Source organism: Balaenoptera borealis, assembly GCF_965194805.1.
Source record: "Balaenoptera borealis genome assembly, chromosome: 8".
In the NCBI taxonomy this organism is placed as follows: domain Eukaryota; kingdom Metazoa; phylum Chordata; class Mammalia; order Artiodactyla; family Balaenopteridae; genus Balaenoptera; species Balaenoptera borealis.
Window position 1 is genome coordinate 17992026 of NC_138865.1, and position 18470 is coordinate 18010495.

General features: G+C 57.2%; 1 protein-coding gene across 1 annotated transcript in view; it reads left to right on the forward strand.

Annotated features, from left to right (window-relative positions):
* Positions 1-1922: 1922 nt before the first annotated feature.
* Positions 1923-18470, forward strand: part of LOC309633799 (NUT family member 2F-like) — a gene marked incomplete at both ends in the record, with an annotated part of 44539 nt that continues 27991 nt past the window's right edge. The window contains 9 exons of the mRNA XM_082403046.1: positions 1923-1938; positions 3894-4393; positions 5636-5691; positions 12427-12796; positions 13318-13856; positions 14811-14939; positions 15987-16119; positions 16516-16908; positions 17304-17420. Of these exons, the coding sequence (XP_082259172.1) occupies positions 1923-1938; positions 3894-4393; positions 5636-5691; positions 12427-12796; positions 13318-13856; positions 14811-14939; positions 15987-16119; positions 16516-16908; positions 17304-17420 (2253 nt within the window). The remainder of the gene's footprint in view (positions 1939-3893; positions 4394-5635; positions 5692-12426; positions 12797-13317; positions 13857-14810; positions 14940-15986; positions 16120-16515; positions 16909-17303; positions 17421-18470) is intronic.

An 18470-nucleotide genomic window follows, 5' to 3' on the forward strand; every position in this document is an offset into this window, starting at 1 on the left:
TCAATATGAAAATAATAATCAAACAAGTTTTGTAAAAGGAATGCTACCATGATTCCCACGTAGACGGGGCCATATGCAACGATGAGCCTAGATGGTAAAGAGCAAGTGTATGTAATGCAGACAGGAAATTAACAAACTTGTAAGCAGGGCTTGCAGGCTAGGATTTAGATGGAAGTGGGCTTGTCTGAATGGGGATTGGACACTGGTGGATAAACTCTTGGCATTGTGTCAAGGTGCACATCCATCTCATGGGTAGTGGACTTTTAACACCTAGAAAAACCAGGGCTCTAGGATGTTTAGTCCCTTTAACATAAGGAAAGAGAAGAAGGTTTTCTGCCTTCTTGTTCCTTACTTCTGCCCTTACCCCTACTAAGCCAAGATGTTCAGTGCTATATGATGGCTCTTCCAAATCCATTTCATCCAAAGAGCCTGCAGATTTTGTGTATGTTTACAGTTGTGTTTTCTGTTGGAGCCAAGGTGCACACTTGAGTCTCATCACTCCAAGTTCTCTTTCTCATAAGGATGAGTAACTGATAATAGCTTAGTATGTTCTGATTTTTTGGTAGTGTTGCCAGATAAAATACAGATTTCGAGTTAAATGTAAATTTCAGATAAACAGGGAAAGAATTTGCAGTAAAACTATGTCCAAAATGTTGCATGGGACAAAGTTGTACTAAAAATGAATTCATTGTTTATGTGAAATTCAAAAGTCAAATTCAGTTAGGCATTTGTTACTTTTCTTTACTAGATCGAGCCACCCTATTCTTTCAGGTGCTTTGAAATTTAAGAGACTAGAAATTCTTGTTCTAGGAATCTAGTGCAGAAACAGAGGAGCCACGATACCCGTACAAAGACAATCACTGAAAATATCCTCAGATATATAGGAACATATATGAATTTTCAACTAGAAAAAAAATGAAGGCATTTTAAAAAATGAAAACAGATTGCCTTCGTTTTTAGTTGCATGACGTATCTCTGGGAAGATTTTAGTGAAAGAGATAACACTGGTTTCCTCCGGGAAAGAGGATTGGGTTGACAGGGGAAGGAGGTGGGAGGAGGACTCGCCACTGCATATTCCAATTTGCACAATTTAATTTTGAACCATGAGAAGGTGTTGCTCTCTTAAAATATTATACTAAAATCATTTAAAAGGTAAAAAACTAAATGTTTTACAACCATGGAATACTATGAGAAAGACATTTAGTGAATTCTGATCTTGGACATGGGGGCTGCATGACGGTGTTTTGATGGACGGTGGACGGGGGCTTTCCAGCACAAAGGATCATTAGTAAGGCTGGTCCTGCTGGATGTTGGTTGGAGCACAAGGACCACTCCCTTAGGAGTGATGTACATACAGCAGTCAAAGACACTGGATCTGCTGAGACAATCCTAATTTCAAATACTCAGTTCCATGTGGCCATAAATACCCAAGTGTTTATCAGACTAACAGTTCTGAATTTTGTTCAGAAAGTCTAGTCTCTGTTGAAGTAAGTCAAGAGCCAGGTAGGAAGCAGAGTGTGTTGAGGGACACAAAACTAGGTTGATGGAAAAAGAAGTGAAAGGAAGGGACCGTCAAGTCCAACCTCGGTGCCGTGAATCAAAGAAACAGTCTATAAACTGCGTAAAGAGGCACACGCCAATTGTGTTGCCACTGTGTGAGGTGGAAGGAACTTCCGGTTCTTGCCTACCTGCCAGAGCCCTCGTGGAATGTCTCCCCACCCCCACCCTACCCAGACCCACGTGCCCTCTGCCCCTCCCCCACTGCAGAATGTTTCAGCCACATTCTACTGTTATGACTCAAACGTGCCCCTCCTTCAGTTGGATCCTGAGCGTCTGTTGAAGCAGGTCACTCTCTGGGTCCTGGTCTTGACTTTTCTCATTGAGGCTACCAGGCAGCAGTAGTCCGTGCCCAAGCCTGCAGGATGGCTTCAGAAGGAGGTAAGCCTATAGGCTGGGGGTGTGTTCTCAGAGACCCTGCCATCCCTCACATCCTTTGGGTTCACACGTGACACTTCACGGTGGGCACACAGTTGGACTGAAGTAGAGGGAGAAGAGAGCACTGGACACACGAGGACATTTCACCTGGGGAGACTGGGGAGCCTGAAGAAACCTGAGACTGCACTGGGGAGGAGGGGTCATTGGAGGCGGATCAAGAGGAATTGCCCTGGCTATGGAGAAAGGATGGCAGCAGGCAGGTTGATTCTTTCTAGAAGGGAGACAAGCCACTTAGAAACGTGTGTGTAAGGATGTATGTGATGTCCTGGTGGTGACACAGGGAGGGTCATGAGGAAAGCCTAGACCTGTCTTGTGTTCCTGAGGCACCTGAAGCTTGCCTCACCATATCTTTCTAAGGGATTTGAACAGGAGCATACTGTATCTAAGGGGGCCGTGGGGAGAGATGGTCTTGGTGAGAAAACTATTCAGTGGGGCTGTGTGTGGCCACACCTGCAGTGAAGTGTCCTCTCCGAGAGCTAGGCAGGAGGTTACTCTAACTGCCGCAGCCCACACCTCGTCCACTCCTCCCAGCCCAGAGCTCACTTCTCAGTTCAGGCAACTGTTGCTTGGGATTCAACAGGGGATGGGCAACCGTGTAACTTCAGCCAAGAGAGGGCTCAGGTTCCTGAGTTGTTCTGAATTGTTCTTCCTTTTGTGGAATCGCAGTTCTTCAGACTTACTTCATCTCATCCAGTATCTCATGGTGGACCCTCAGGCTGCCTTGAGAGGAAGAGTTTGTTCATATTTCCTGTCACTCCTTCATGGACAGGGGACAGATGTGGAGTGGGGTTGTTTCGGGTGGAATGTGTGTGAAGGCTGCTTCCTCTTTTAAAGGGGGAAGGAGTGTAGCCCAGGGGCAGGAAGACGATCTTCTGTGTTGTTATTAAACGTCCTATGACACCTGTTCTGGTTAATTAGGTGCACCGTTTTGTGTACCTTGTTCTCCTGAACAGGGATGTGTTCCAGACAATTTGATCGCCATGGCAACTGGCTTATGCCTGCTTCTCAGATTGTCTTTCCGTTATTGGGAGCTGGAAGGGGAAGGACCACAGGCGGTCTGTACTCCCATGACCAATGTAACATGACAATTCCCTGGCCCTTGTTTAATCCTCTGCAGCCATCACTGGCTGTGAAATGACAGAATCTAAGGGACACGTGCCTACTTCTCACACACCACCCCCCCCACCCCCGCCTCCTAGGAACAGAACTCCTGAGTGATGACAGTGACTCTGGGCACTGGGGAGGGGGTGGCAGGACCTGGCCCATGTTACGTGTCTGCTGTGGGCTGTTCTGAGATGCAGGTGCATTCTGGGCCAATGTTATGGGTTTGTATCGGGATTCCATTAGAGAGATATTTTCCAGCATTTTGTTTTGTTTTGTGAGGCTAGGAAAGAAAGAGGGGATTTCTACTGAGCATCAGGAAAAGGAGGACTGAGGACGAGGTGGGGCCCTAATATTTTACACAATACCTGTCCACAAAGGGCCTTTGGGTGCCTAGAACTTACCTTGGAGAAGGTCCCTACCTGCTAGTACGCCGGCTGAGGGGCATTTCTCACAGAGCGGATGTCCACCCAGTTCCAGGTCTTGGGAGACAGCCTGTGAGGCTTAGGTGCCAGGGGGTGCCTTAGGGAGGCTCTCCAAGTCAGTGCTTGCTGAGGCGATTTCTTCTCGGCAGACAGGGGTCAGGGACCTTGGTGGATGGGCGCGGGGTCACCAGTGGAATAATTCTCAACTGGAGGTCAGGGCATGAAAATCACTTGAAGACATTTGCACGCTGCACAGTTTCCCTTGTCCAAGTGTCCCTCACCTGTGGAGATTTACACTCTGATGCCACAGAAAGCCTCAGTCCCACTTGCCCATTCTCCTCCTCCATTCACTCCTTTCCTTTGCCTCAACAGCATGTCCAGTGCTGGGAACGGATGTGACCATGAACCCCGGTGCCTCCTTGTCTACTTTCACGGCAGTGCCCTTCCCTCCACCCATTCCTGGCGCCCAGCACCGGCCACCCTGGCAGCAGCACCTGCCACGTACCATCACCCCAGCATTCCCTGCTGGCAGCAGCCTGCTGCTGCCAGCTTTCCCCAGGACGCCTTTGGTGGCTAATGGTGGCCGTGGCCCCAGTGCCCCTGGGGCTTGCAACCTCACTGTCCAAGTCAGGTCACAAGGGAGGCCAGTGGAGGCCCCCCAGACTCAGACCTTGGTCGTTACTCAGGCCTCCCTCAACTGGGGCGCTCCAGGGGCCCTTAGCAGGAGTGCTGCATGTCCTGCACCCGTATTCTTAGCAATCCCTGTGATGGGGACCGTTGTGACTGCTCCAGCTGTTGGAGTTAGTCAGGCTGGCAAGGGAGGCTGGACCCCAGGCTTTCCTCCTCAAGCTCCACCACCAGCTGCCCAGCTGGTCCCTATCATTCGCCCACTGAACTCTGGGCCATGGCCACATGGCACTTCCAGGGAGGGCCGCCTGGCCACCAACCAGTCCAACGCCTCGCAGGATGGCTCCTCTAACACCCAGAGAGAGTACAGTAACTTCCTACGTAGGCAGCACATCAAGCCCCTGGCCCTGAGACACTTTCGCCTGAGTCCTGATGCAGAAGCTTTCTCCTGCTTTCTCATGTGAGTGAACGCTCAGGGGGTCCTGAGCTTATGGGAGCTTTTAGATAAAGAGGAACTGGGGATGGACTCGCACGTTAGGTTTCTAGGGATACTGGAAGGAAGGTGTGAGGGCGATGTCCATGCTATGAGAGGGCACATTGTCGGTCACATGGGTGGGCCTGCCAGTCCGTGACATCAGGACTGAAATGTGCCCTATCTCAACGGGCCCCACCACCCTGTGAGTCTGGCCAGCTTGCTCTTCCATGATTCTCATGGTAATCTGGACTGAAGACTTGCAGTCAGAGAGGGTCGTGGTGTAAGGTGAGGAGCCCAGGAGTGGATGCCGCACTCTCCTGTGGTGCCGTGTCCTTTCATACAGGACTTGAGCGTACATGACCAGGGGAGGTCACTTCAGAGGAGGGGGAGGAGCGCGGGGCCCAGGAGGGCGCTTTATGCATGCCTCCACTTCGTTGTGGAGAATTCCACTAGGAACAGGGTGATGGTAGAGCTCTCCTAAGGGCGTGGGCTCTCTCCCACTAGAGTTGTGAGCCTGGCAAGCATTTCCATCCTAAACCTCCGGTCCCTGGTAAAAAGGGGACAATTACACTTCACTCAGAGGACTGTGCCGAAGACTCCTTGGGCTAATCTATGAAGTGTTAGCAGATGGCTTGGCACATGCCATGCCTCATTGATGATGGTGATTTTTCTTATGAAAATGCAGCCTTGAGGAGGAAAAGAGCTCCCCAAGGCACAATGTCCCAGCTCTAGCCTGGGAGTGGATGGTCATCCTTGAGTGAGTGTGAGGCGGTGACAGCAGTGGCCGGGAAGGCTTGTCTTTGCCCTCCCAGACGCCCGCCTCTCACCCTCCTGTTGCTCAGTCATTCTGGGTTGAGTGATGTGTGGTCCACATGGGCGGGTGGGGTCAGGCAGGTGGAGGCTGGGCTGGGCCCGGAGACTGACCCCGAGGGCTTACAGCCCAGTGCTTCGATCCGTGGCCCGCCTGAATCCCACCATGCCGCTGGAGGAGGGACTGCGGAGGGCCGTGCAGGAATGGCGGCGCTTGAGCAACCTTGACCTGATGATCCACTACGAGATGGCGGAAAAGTGAGTCAGCGTCCTGGGCCCAGGGGCTGCGTGGAGGGTGAGGCGAGTGGGTGAGGGCAGGGTCTGGCCGTGGGGGTGCTCATCAGAGAGGACAGAGGAGAAGGGCTGTCACCCAGCACAGGGGCCCCGCAGCCCAGGGGCCCTACTGTCCTCCAGAAACGCCTGCCTCACCTTGAGAGTTTGAGACTTCTGTCCTTCCTCCACCAGGAGCTCTGCCTTCCCCTGATTTTGACCTACCCTGGCCTTGACATGAAGGTCTCAGGACGGGGCAGGGTGAAGCTGTGAGTCCAGTAGGGGTCCAACTCCGGCCATACGGGCTGGGCCGGGGAAAGAGCTCCACCCGCCAGCCTGCTGCTTCCTTAGTGGTGGGTGGCTGGCGGCCACTTCACATAGATTTGGGACCACCTCTCCTCATGAAAAGTGCCCTGAGTGGGTACCCTGGCATCCCTGAAGAGGCTGGGGAAGCCAGCTGTCGTCGGCCCAAGGGTCTCCGGCCCTTCCAGTGTTTGCTCCATGGTAATCCCCTTGGTGTAAGAAACAAAAGCAAACAAACGAGCGCCTCTCAGAGGAAGGGAAGGCCTCTCCTCTAAGCTCAGCATCCACATCGTCCAGCCTCTCCTGGGCCCTGTCTCCAGGTCTATGTTCCAGGACTCTCAGTCCTAGCCCAGTGTCCTGGATTCGGGCAAGGACCCCTGTGGGGAACACATGCCTGTGCCAGCCTCTGGCTGTCAGCCCTTCATGTGGTTCTGGATGGGGACGGGGGCATGAGGAGGGTGCCCCCTGGGTCAGCCATGTGTCCCGTTGACCTGGTTCAATTCAGCGACCTGGGTCTATGCTGTTGCATGCCCTCCGGTGCTGGTGAGGCAGGAAGGGTCCCAGATCTTGTTATCACTTCCAGGAGCAGCTCTCTGCTGTGGACAGCACCTCACAGGGCCTTGACGGCCCCAAGGCACATCCTCTCCCAGTGCCTCATTCTTGGCTGCCTCTGTTGGGCTCCAGAACCCAGGCCTTTTTCTCAGGGTGGCCTGTGCCTCCGTCACCCCCCAGGTTCATGGAATTTGCGGCCGAGGAGGAGACGCACATTCAGCATTTGCAGTGGAGGCAGTGCGCGCAGGACCTGCCTCCTCCAGCCCCACCGAAGCTGGATCCTCGGGGGCCCCCAGCCCCGAAAGTGCGCCTTCAGCCAGGCACCCAGCTTCCCACTGGAGCTGAAGGCACAGGTAACAGGGGCCGAGGCTTGGCCACCGTCCCCATGTGGATCCTTTTCTTTCAAGACAGGGGCATTGGTCTTTCAACCAAAACAGCCACCGAGGCGGGGTGTGGGGGGGTGGGGTCTCAGCTGCCCCTTGTCACTACGGGGTATTGACTTGGTCAGTTTTGTAACTCCTCTCACACCTCCCTGTCAAAGGACCCCACACTAAGGCTGCCTAAGAAGTGGGCTTGATGGGGAGGCCCCTAGAAAATTGGAGGTTCCCCACTTCCTTACTTGTGACTCTCTTAGATGACCCCCTAACCTCCCCTCTCCAACTGTGCATGAGGCTTCAGATGGTCCTGACCCCTCCCACACCCACATCAACGCCCCCCAAACAATGCCCTCACCAACGTGCGCTCGGTGGTCAGGAGGTGGACCGGGAGTCCCTCACCTTCCTTCCCTTCCTCCTGCTCTGCCTCAGCCTGTGCTCCCAGGATGTCCGGCCCCAGGGCCCAGCCCTCGCACCCGAAGCCACACAGATCCCAGCGGACCCCGGAGCCCAAGGCGCCCAAGGAGATTCCCCCTGAGACTGTGAGGGAGTATGTGGACAGGATGGAGGCGCTGGTGGGGCCCGTCCACTCAGCCAGAGGCAAGTCACATGCAGAATGTGGAAAGGACGGAAATGAGCTGAAGCAGGAAGAGGACGACACCTGCTTGGACCCGTGTCTCTTGAGCTACACTGACGAGCTGCGTTCCCGGGAAGACTCTGTCACCAAGGTAGGCTGGGCCTGGAGCCTGGGGTCTACAAGATGCCAGGGCATGGAACTCTCAGCACCCAAGATCTGGGTTCTGCTCAGGCCGATGGGACTTAAGCTCAACTCCTTGTTCCTGAGCCCGGTGTTAGGGGAGGTTGACGCAGATACATGTGTGTATATGTTTGTGTCTGTGTGTATGCCTTTGTGTGTCTGTGTATGTGCATCTGTATATGTGCTCTTTTGTGTGTGACTGTGTATGTGCATGTGTGTGTGTGTGTGTGTGTGTGTGTGCTGACCATCCCCGCCTTGTGGAGGAGAGTGGGGGTGGGTCTCTGCTTTTCACTTTCCCTCCTGGTCTTCTTGTGTCACAGGCCACTCCTGGCCAAGGATGCTCACAGCCTCTTCTTTCTGTCCCAGGTGGAGGCAGTCATTCACGCTCGATTCCTGGCAGAATTGTTTTCCCCAGACCCACAGCTGGATCTCTTGGCCTTTGCTGAGGAGCTGAAGCAGGAGGAAGGACTCACCCCTGAAGAAGTGAGCCAGGGGAGGGAGAGGGACACTTAGGGAGCCAGGAGACTCCAGGGGAGGGGGGACCCCAGGTGATCCAGGGGACAGGGGAAACCAGGTGGCCCAGGGGAGCCAGAGGAGGGAGGGATCGCAGGTAGAACAGGGGAGACAAGGGACACCCAGGAAGACCAGGGCACGGAGGGACCCCAGCGAGCAGGGGAGAGGTAGGGCCCCAGAACAGGAGGCCCACATGGCTCTGTCCGTCCCTTCCGTGCCTCGGAGGCCTGGCATGGGGAAGGGCCCTCTCTGGGGTGGGTGCAGCGCAGGGTGATAGGAAGGAGAGGATGGGGAGCCGGGAGCGGAGGGAAGGACACACAGCTGGGAATAAGGTGCAGGAGGATGGCAGGAGTGCCACCGTGTCTGTATTTGGAGTCTAGTCCTGGGGTCACCCGTCCCCTTCTCCCCCCCAGGGCCATTGTCCCACTGCCCAGTGCTCCTCCTCTCACACGTGCGAGTGGAGCTGTCACTGTCCTCCTCCCTCCTACCAGCTGGTGCAGAAACAACTCCTGGACTTGAAAGAGGACGAAGGTGGGCCGGCAGCCCCGAGCCACAGTGCACCCGGAATGGGCTCAAGTCCATCTGAGTCCCACGCCGGCCAAGATGCCCAGAGGCACGACCAAGACCGCCATCGAGGGGTCAGTGATGAAGCCTGCCCACAAGAGACTGATTGTGAGGCTCTTCATAGGCCCATCCGAACAGACACTGGCCCGTTCGTGCTCAGAGTCTTTGTTCCCTCTCGAGGACGTCAGGCTGGCAAGGGAGGCTGGACCCCAGGCTTTCCTCCTCAAGCTCCACCACCAGCTGCCCAGCTGACCCCTATCATTCGCCCAGTGAGCTCTGGGCCATGGCCACATGGCACTTCCAGGGAGGGCCGCCTGGCCACCAACCAGTCCAACGCCTCGCAGGATGGCTCCTCTAACACCCAGAGAGAGTACAGTAACTTCCGACGTTGGCAGCACATCAAGCCCCTGGCCCTGAGACACTTTCGCCTGAGTCCTGATGCAGAAGCTTTCTCCTGCTTTCTCATGTGAGTGAACGCTCAGGGGGTCCTGAGCTTATGGGAGCTTTTAGATAAAGAGGAACTGGGGATGGACTCGCACGTTAGGTTTCTAGGGATACTGGAAGGAAGGTGTGAGGGCGATGTCCATGCTATGAGAGGGCACATTGTCGGTCACATGGGTGGGCCTGCCAGTCCGTGACATCAGGACTGAAATGTGCCCTTTCTCAACGGGCCCCACCACCCTGTGAGTCTGGCCAGCTTGCTCTTCCATGATTCTCATGGTAATATGGACTGAAGACTTGCAATCAGAGAGGGTCGTGGTGTAAGGTGAGGAGCCCAGGAGTGGATGCCGCACTCTCCTGTGGTGCCGTGTCCTTTCATACAGGACTTGAGCGTACATGACCAGGGGAGGTCACTTCAGAGGAGGGGGAGGAGCGCGGGGCCCAGGAGAGCGCTTTATGCATGCCTCCACTTCGTTGTGGAGAATTCCACTAGGAACAGGGTGATGGTAGAGCTCTCCCAAGGGCGTGGGCTCTCTCCCACTAGAGTTGTGAGCCTGGCAAGCATTTCCATCCTAAACCTCCGGTCCCTGGTAAAAAGGGGACAATTACACTTCACTCAGAGGACTGTGCCGAAGACTCCTTGGGCTAATCTATGAAGTGTTAGCAGATGGCTTGGCACATGCCATGCCTCATTGATGATGGTGATTTTTCTTATGAAAATGCAGCCTTGAGGAGGAAAAGAGCTCCCCAAGGCACAATGTCCCAGCTCTAGCCTGGGAGTGGATGGTCATCCTTGAGTGAGTGTGAGGCGGTGACAGCAGTGGCCGGGAAGGCTTGTCTTTGCCCTCCCAGACGCCCGCCTCTCACCCTCCTGTTGCTCAGTCATTCTGGGTTGAGTGATGTGTGGTCCACATGGGCGGGTGGGGTCAGGCAGGTGGGGGCTGGGCTGGGCCCGGAGACTGACCCCGAGGGCTTACAGCCCAGTGCTTCGATCCGTGGCCCGCCTGAATCCCACCATGCCGCTGGAGGAGGGACTGCGGAGGGCCGTGCAGGAATGGCGGCGCTTGAGCAACCTTGACCGGATGATCTACTACGAGAGGGCGGAAAAGTGAGTCAGCGTCCTGGGCCCAGGGGCTGCGTGGAGGGTGAGGCGAGTGGGTGAGGGCAGGGTCTGGCCGTGGGGGTGCTCATCAGAGAGGACAGAGGAGAAGGGCTGTCACCCAGCACAGGGGCCCCGCAGCCCAGGGGCCCTACTGTCCTCCAGAAACCCCTGCCTCACCTTGAGAGTTTGAGACTTCTGTCCTTCCTCCACCAGGAGCTCTGCCTTCCCCTGATTTTGACCTACCCTGGCCTTGACATGAAGGTCTCAGGACGGGGCAGGGTGAAGCTGTGAGTCCAGTAGGGGTCCAACTCCGGCCATACGGGCTGGGCCGGGGAAAGAGCTCCACCCGCCAGCCTGCTGCTTCCTTAGTGGTGGGTGGCTGGCGGCCACTTCACATAGATTTGGGACCACCTCTCCTCATGAAAAGTGCCCTGAGTGGGTACCCTGGCATCCCTGAAGAGGCTGGGGAAGCCAGCTGTCGTCGGCCCAAGGGTCTCCGGCCCGTCCAGTGTTTGCTCCATGGTAATCCCCTTGGTGTAAGAAACAAAAGCAAACAAACGAGCGCCTCTCAGAGGAAGGGAAGGCCTCTCCTCTAAGCTCAGCATCCACATCGTCCAGCCTCTCCTGGGCCCTGTCTCCAGGTCTATGTTCCAGGACTCTCAGTCCTAGCCCAGTGTCCTGGATTCGGGCAAGGACCCCTGTGGGGAACACATGCCTGTGCCAGCCTCTGGCTGTCAGCCCTTCATGTGGTTCTGGATGGGGACGGGGGCATGAGGAGGGTGCCCCCTGGGTCAGCCATGTGTCCCGTTGACCTGGTTCAATTCAGCGACCTGGGTCTATGCTGTTGCATGCCCTCCGGTGCTGGTGAGGCAGGAAGGGTCCCAGATCTTGTTATCACTTCCAGGAGCAGCTCTCTGCTGTGGACAGCACCTCACAGGGCCTTGACGGCCCCAAGGCACATCCTCTCCCAGTGCCTCATTCTTGGCTGCCTCTGTTGGGCTCCAGAACCCAGGCCTTTTTCTCAGGGTGGCCTGTGCCTCCGTCACCCCCCAGGTTCATGGAATTTGCGGCCGAGGAGGAGACGCACATTCAGCATTTGCAGTGGAGGCAGTGCGCGCAGGACCTGCCTCCTCCAGCCCCACCGAAGCTGGATCCTCGGGGGCCCCCAGCCCCGAAAGTGCGCCTTCAGCCAGGCACCCAGCTTCCCACTGGAGCTGAAGGCACAGGTAACAGGGGCCGAGGCTTGGCCACCGTCCCCATGTGGATCCTTTTCTTTCAAGACAGGGGCATTGGTCTTTCAACCAAAACAGCCACCGAGGCGGGGTGTGGGGGGGTGGGGTCTCAGCTGCCCCTTGTCACTACGGGGTATTGACTTGGTCAGTTTTGTAACTCCTCTCACACCTCCCTGTCAAAGGACCCCACACTAAGTCTGCCTAAGAAGTGGGCTTGATGGGGAGACCCCTAGAAAATTGGAGGTTCCCCACTTCCTTACTTGTGACTCTCTTAGATGACCCCCTAACCTCCCCTCTCCAGCTGTGCATGAGGCTTCAGATGGTCCTGACCCCTCCCACACCCACATCAACGCCCCCCAAACAATGCCCTCACCAACGTGCGCTCGGTGGTCAGGAGGTGGACCGGGAGTCCCTCACCTTCCTTCCCTTCCTCCTGCTCTGCCTCAGCCTGTGCTCCCAGGATGTCCGGCCCCAGGGCCCAGCCCTCGCACCCGAAGCCACACAGATCCCAGCGGACCCCGGAGCCCAAGGCGCCCAAGGAGATTCCCCCTGAGACTGTGAGGGAGTATGTGGACAGGATGGAGGCGCTGGTGGGGCCCGTCCACTCAGCCAGAGGCAAGCCACATGCAGAATGTGGAAAGGACGGAAATGAGCTGAAGCAGGAAGAGGACGACACCTGCTTGGACCCGTGTCTCTTGAGCTACACTGACGAGCTGCGTTCCCGGGAAGACTCTGTCACCAAGGTAGGCTGGGCCTGGAGCCTGGGGTCTACAAGATGCCAGGGCATGGAACTCTCAGCACCCAAGATCTGGGTTCTGCTCAGGCCGATGGGACTTAAGCTCAGCTCCTTGTTCCTGAGCCCGGTGTTAGGGGAGGTTGACGCAGATGTATGCGTGTATATGTTTGTGTCTGTGTGTATGCCTTTGTGTGTCTGTGTATGTGCATCTGTATATGTGCTCTTTTGTGTGTGACTGTGTATGTGCATGTGTGTGTGTGTGTGTGTGTGTGTGTGCTGACCATCCCCGCCTTGTGGAGGAGAGTGGGGGTGGGTCTCTGCTTTTCACTTTCCCTCCTGGTCTTCTTGTGTCACAGGCCACTCCTGGCCAAGGATGCTCACAGCCTCTTCTTTCTGTCCCAGGTGGAGGCAGTCATTCACCCTCGCTTCCTGGCAGAATTGTTTTCCCCAGACCCACAGCTGGATCTCTTGGCCCTTGCTGAGGAGCTGAAGCAGGAGGAAGGACTCACCCCTGAAGAAGTGAGCCAGGGGAGGGAGAGGGACACTTAGGGAGCCAGGGGACTCCAGGGGAGGGGGGACCCCAGGTGATCCAGGGGACAGGGGAAACCAGGTGGCCCAGGGGAGCCAGAGGAGGGAGGGATCGCAGGTAGAACAGGGGAGACAAGGGACACCCAGGAAGACCAGGGCACGGAGGGACCCCAGCGAGCAGGGGAGAGGTAGGGCCCCAGAACAGGAGGCCCACATGGCTCTGTCCGTCCCTTCCGTGCCTCGGAGGCCTGGCATGGGGAAGGGCCCTCTCTGGGGTGGGTGCAGCGCAGGGTGATAGGAAGGAGAGGATGGGGAGCCGGGAGCGGAGGGAAGGACACACAGCTGGGAATAAGGTGCAGGAGGATGGCAGGAATGCCACCGTGTCTGTATTTGGAGTCTAGTCCTGGGGTCACCCGTCCCCTCCTCCCCCCCAGGGCCATTGTCCCACTGCCCAGTGCTCCTCCTCTCACACGTGCGAGTGGAGCTGTCACTGTCCTCCTCCCTCCTACCAGCTGGTGCAGAAACAACTCCTGGACTTGAAAGAGGACGAAGGTGGGCCGGCAGCCCCGAGCCACAGTGCACCCGGAATGGGCTCAAGTCCATCTGAGTCCCACGCCGGCCAAGATGCCCAGAGGCACGACCAAGACCGCCATCGAGGGGTCAGTGATGAAGCCTGCCCACAAGAGACTGATTGTGAGGCTCTTCATAGGCCCATCCGAACAGACACTGGCCCGTTCGTGCTCAGAGTCTTTGTTCCCTCTCGAGGACGTCAGGCTGGCAAGGGAGGCTGGACCCCAGGCTTTCCTCCTCAAGCTCCACCACCAGCTGCCCAGCTGACCCCTATCATTCGCCCAGTGAGCTCTGGGCCATGGCCACATGGCACTTCCAGGGAGGGCCGCCTGGCCACCAACCAGTCCAACGCCTCGCAGGATGGCTCCTCTAACACCCAGAGAGAGTACAGTAACTTCCGACGTTGGCAGCGCTTCAAGCCCCTGGCCCGGAGACACTTTCCCCTGAGTCCTGATGCAGAAGCTTTCTCCTGCTTTCTCATGTGAGTGAACGCTCAGGGGGTCCTGAGCTTATGGGAGCTTTTAGATAAAGAGGAACTGGGGATGGACTCGCACGTTAGGTTTCTAGGGATACTGGAAGGAAGGTGTGAGGGCGATGTCCATGCTATGAGAGGGCACATTGTCGGTCACATGGGTGGGCCTGCCAGTCCGTGACATCAGGACTGAAATGTGCCCTATCTCAACGGGCCCCACCACCCTGTGAGTCTGGCCAGCTTGCTCTTCCATGATTCTCATGGTAATACGGACTGAAGACTTGCAGTCAGAGAGGGTCGTGGTGTAAGGTGAGGAGCCCAGGAGTGGATGCCGCACTCTCCTGTGGTGCCGTGTCCTTTCATACAGGACTTGAGCGTACATGACCAGGGGAGGTCACTTCAGAGGAGGGGGAGGAGCGCGGGGCCCAGGAGAGCGCTTTATGCATGCCTCCACTTCGTTGTGGAGAATTCCACTAGGAACAGGGTGATGGTAGAGCTCTCCCAAGGGCGTGGGCTCTCTCCCACTAGAGTTGTGAGCCTGGCAAGCATTTCCATCCTAAACCTCCGGTCCCTGGTAAAAAGGGGACAATTACACTTCACTCAGAGGACTGTGCCGAAGACTCCTTGGGCTAATCTATGAAGTGTTAGCAGATGGCTTGGCACATGCCATGCCTCATTGATGATGGTGATTTTTCTTATGAAAATGCAGCCTTGAGGAGGAAAAGAGCTCCCCAAGGCACAATGTCCCAGCTCTAGCCTGGGAGTGGATGGTCATCCTTGAGTGAGTGTGAGGCGGTGACAGCAGTGGCCGGGAAGGCTTGTCTTTGCCCTCCCAGACGCCCGCCTCTCACCCTCCTGTTGCTCAGTCATTCTGGGTTGAGTGATGTGTGGTCCACATGGGCGGGTGGGGTCAGGCAGGTGGGGGCTGGGCTGGGCCCGGAGACTGACCCCGAGGGCTTACAGCCCAGTGCTTCGATCCGTGGCCCGCCTGAATCCCACCATGCCGCTGGAGGAGGGACTGCGGAGGGCCGTGCAGGAATGGCGGCGCTTGAGCAACCTTGACCGGATGATCTACTACGAGAGGGCGGAAAAGTGAGTCAGCGTCCTGGGCCCAGGGGCTGCGTGGAGGGTGAGGCGAGTGGGTGAGGGCAGGGTCTGGCCGTGGGGGTGCTCATCAGAGAGGACAGAGGAGAAGGGCTGTCACCCAGCACAGGGGCCCCGCAGCCCAGGGGCCCTACTGTCCTCCAGAAACGCCTGCCTCACCTTGAGAGTTTGAGACTTCTGTCCTTCCTCCACCAGGAGCTCTGCCTTCCCCTGATTTTGACCTACCCTGGCCTTGACATGAAGGTCTCAGGACGGGGCAGGGTGAAGCTGTGAGTCCAGTAGGGGTCCAACTCCGGCCATACGGGCTGGGCCGGGGAAAGAGCTCCACCCGCCAGCCTGCTGCTTCCTTAGTGGTGGGTGGCTGGCGGCCACTTCACATAGATTTGGGACCACCTCTCCTCATGAAAAGTGCCCTGAGTGGGTACCCTGGCATCCCTGAAGAGGCTGGGGAAGCCAGCTGTCGTCGGCCCAAGGGTCTCCGGCCCGTCCAGTGTTTGCTCCATGGTAATCCCCTTGGTGTAAGAAACAAAAGCAAACAAACGAGCGCCTCTCAGAGGAAGGGAAGGCCTCTCCTCTAAGCTCAGCATCCACATCGTCCAGCCTCTCCTGGGCCCTGTCTCCAGGTCTATGTTCCAGGACTCTCAGTCCTAGCCCAGTGTCCTGGATTCGGGCAAGGACCCCTGTGGGGAACACATGCCTGTGCCAGCCTCTGGCTGTCAGCCCTTCATGTGGTTCTGGATGGGGACGGGGGCATGAGGAGGGTGCCCCCTGGGTCAGCCATGTGTCCCGTTGACCTGGTTCAATTCAGCGACCTGGGTCTATGCTGTTGCATGCCCTCCGGTGCTGGTGAGGCAGGAAGGGTCCCAGATCTTGTTATCACTTCCAGGAGCAGCTCTCTGCTGTGGACAGCACCTCACAGGGCCTTGACGGCCCCAAGGCACATCCTCTCCCAGTGCCTCATTCTTGGCTGCCTCTGTTGGGCTCCAGAACCCAGGCCTTTTTCTCAGGGTGGCCTGTGCCTCCGTCACCCCCCAGGTTCATGGAATTTGCGGCCGAGGAGGAGACGCACATTCAGCATTTGCAGTGGAGGCAGTGCGCGCAGGACCTGCCTCCTCCAGCCCCACCGAAGCTGGATCCTCGGGGGCCCCCAGCCCCGAAAGTGCGCCTTCAGCCAGGCACCCAGCTTCCCACTGGAGCTGAAGGCACAGGTAACAGGGGCCGAGGCTTGGCCACCGTCCCCATGTGGATCCTTTTCTTTCAAGACAGGGGCATTGGTCTTTCAACCAAAACAGCCACCGAGGCGGGGTGTGGGGGGGTGGGGTCTCAGCTGCCCCTTGTCACTACGGGGTATTGACTTGGTCAGTTTTGTAACTCCTCTCACACCTCCCTGTCAAAGGACCCCACACTAAGGCTGCCTAAGAAGTGGGCTTGATGGGGAGGCCCCTAGAAAATTGGAGGTTCCCCACTTCCTTACTTGTGACTCTCTTAGATGACCCCCTAACCTCCCCTCTCCAACTGTGCATGAGGCTTCAGATGGTCCTGACCCCTCCCACACCCACATCAACGCCCCCCAAACAATGCCCTCACCAACGTGCGCTCGGTGGTCAGGAGGTGGACCGGGAGTCCCTCACCTTCCTTCCCTTCCTCCTGCTCTGCCTCAGCCTGTGCTCCCAGGATGTCCGGCCCCAGGGCCCAGCCCTCGCACCCGAAGCCACACAGATCCCAGCGGACCCCGGAGCCCAAGGCGCCCAAGGAGATTCCCCCTGAGACTGTGAGGGAGTATGTGGACAGGATGGAGGCGCTGGTGGGGCCCGTCCACTCAGCCAGAGGCAAGTCACATGCAGAATGTGGAAAGGACGGAAATGAGCTGAAGCAGGAAGAGGACGACACCTGCTTGGACCCGTGTCTCTTGAGCTACACTGACGAGCTGCGTTCCCGGGAAGACTCTGTCACCAAGGTAGGCTGGGCCTGGAGCCTGGGGTCTACAAGATGCCAGGGCATGGAACTCTCAGCACCCAAGATCTGGGTTCTGCTCAGGCCGATGGGACTTAAGCTCAGCTCCTTGTTCCTGAGCCCGGTGTTAGGGGAGGTTGACGCAGATGTATGCGTGTATATGTTTGTGTCTGTGTGTATGCCTTTGTGTGTCTGTGTATGTGCATCTGTATATGTGCTCTTTTGTGTGTGACTGTGTATGTGCATGTGTGTGTGTGTGTGTGTGTGTGTGTGCTGACCATCCCCGCCTTGTGGAGGAGAGTGGGGGTGGGTCTCTGCTTTTCACTTTCCCTCCTGGTCTTCTTGTGTCACAGGCCACTCCTGGCCAAGGATGCTCACAGCCTCTTCTTTCTGTCCCAGGTGGAGGCAGTCATTCACCCTCGCTTCCTGGCAGAATTGTTTTCCCCAGACCCACAGCTGGATCTCTTGGCCCTTGCTGAGGAGCTGAAGCAGGAGGAAGGACTCACCCCTGAAGAAGTGAGCCAGGGGAGGGAGAGGGACACTTAGGGAGCCAGGAGACTCCAGGGGAGGGGGGACCCCAGGTGATCCAGGGGACAGGGGAAACCAGGTGGCCCAGGGGAGCCAGAGGAGGGAGGGATCGCAGGTAGAACAGGGGAGACAAGGGACACCCAGGAAGACCAGGGCACGGAGGGACCCCAGCGAGCAGGGGAGAGGTAGGGCCCCAGAACAGGAGGCCCACATGGCTCTGTCCGTCCCTTCCGTGCCTCGGAGGCCTGGCATGGGGAAGGGCCCTCTCTGGGGTGGGTGCAGCGCAGGGTGATAGGAAGGAGAGGATGGGGAGCCGGGAGCGGAGGGAAGGACACACAGCTGGGAATAAGGTGCAGGAGGATGGCAGGAATGCCACCGTGTCTGTATTTGGAGTCTAGTCCTGGGGTCACCCGTCCCCTCCTCCCCCCCAGGGCCATTGTCCCACTGCCCAGTGCTCCTCCTCTCACACGTGCGAGTGGAGCTGTCACTGTCCTCCTCCCTCCTACCAGCTGGTGCAGAAACAACTCCTGGACTTGAAAGAGGACGAAGGTGGGCCGGCAGCCCCGAGCCACAGTGCACCCGGAATGGGCTCAAGTCCATCTGAGTCCCACGCCGGCCAAGATGCCCAGAGGCACGACCAAGACCGCCATCGAGGGGTCAGTGATGAAGCCTGCCCACAAGAGACTGATTGTGAGGCTCTTCATAGGCCCATCCGAACAGACACTGGCCCGTTCGTGCTCAGAGTCTTTGTTCCCTCTCGAGGACGTCAGGCTGGCAAGGGAGGCTGGACCCCAGGCTTTCCTCCTCAAGCTCCACCACCAGCTGCCCAGCTGACCCCTATCATTCGCCCAGTGAGCTCTGGGCCATGGCCACATGGCACTTCCAGGGAGGGCCGCCTGGCCACCAACCAGTCCAACGCCTCGCAGGATGGCTCCTCTAACACCCAGAGAGAGTACAGTAACTTCCGACGTTGGCAGCGCTTCAAGCCCCTGGCCCGGAGACACTTTCCCCTGAGTCCTGATGCAGAAGCTTTCTCCT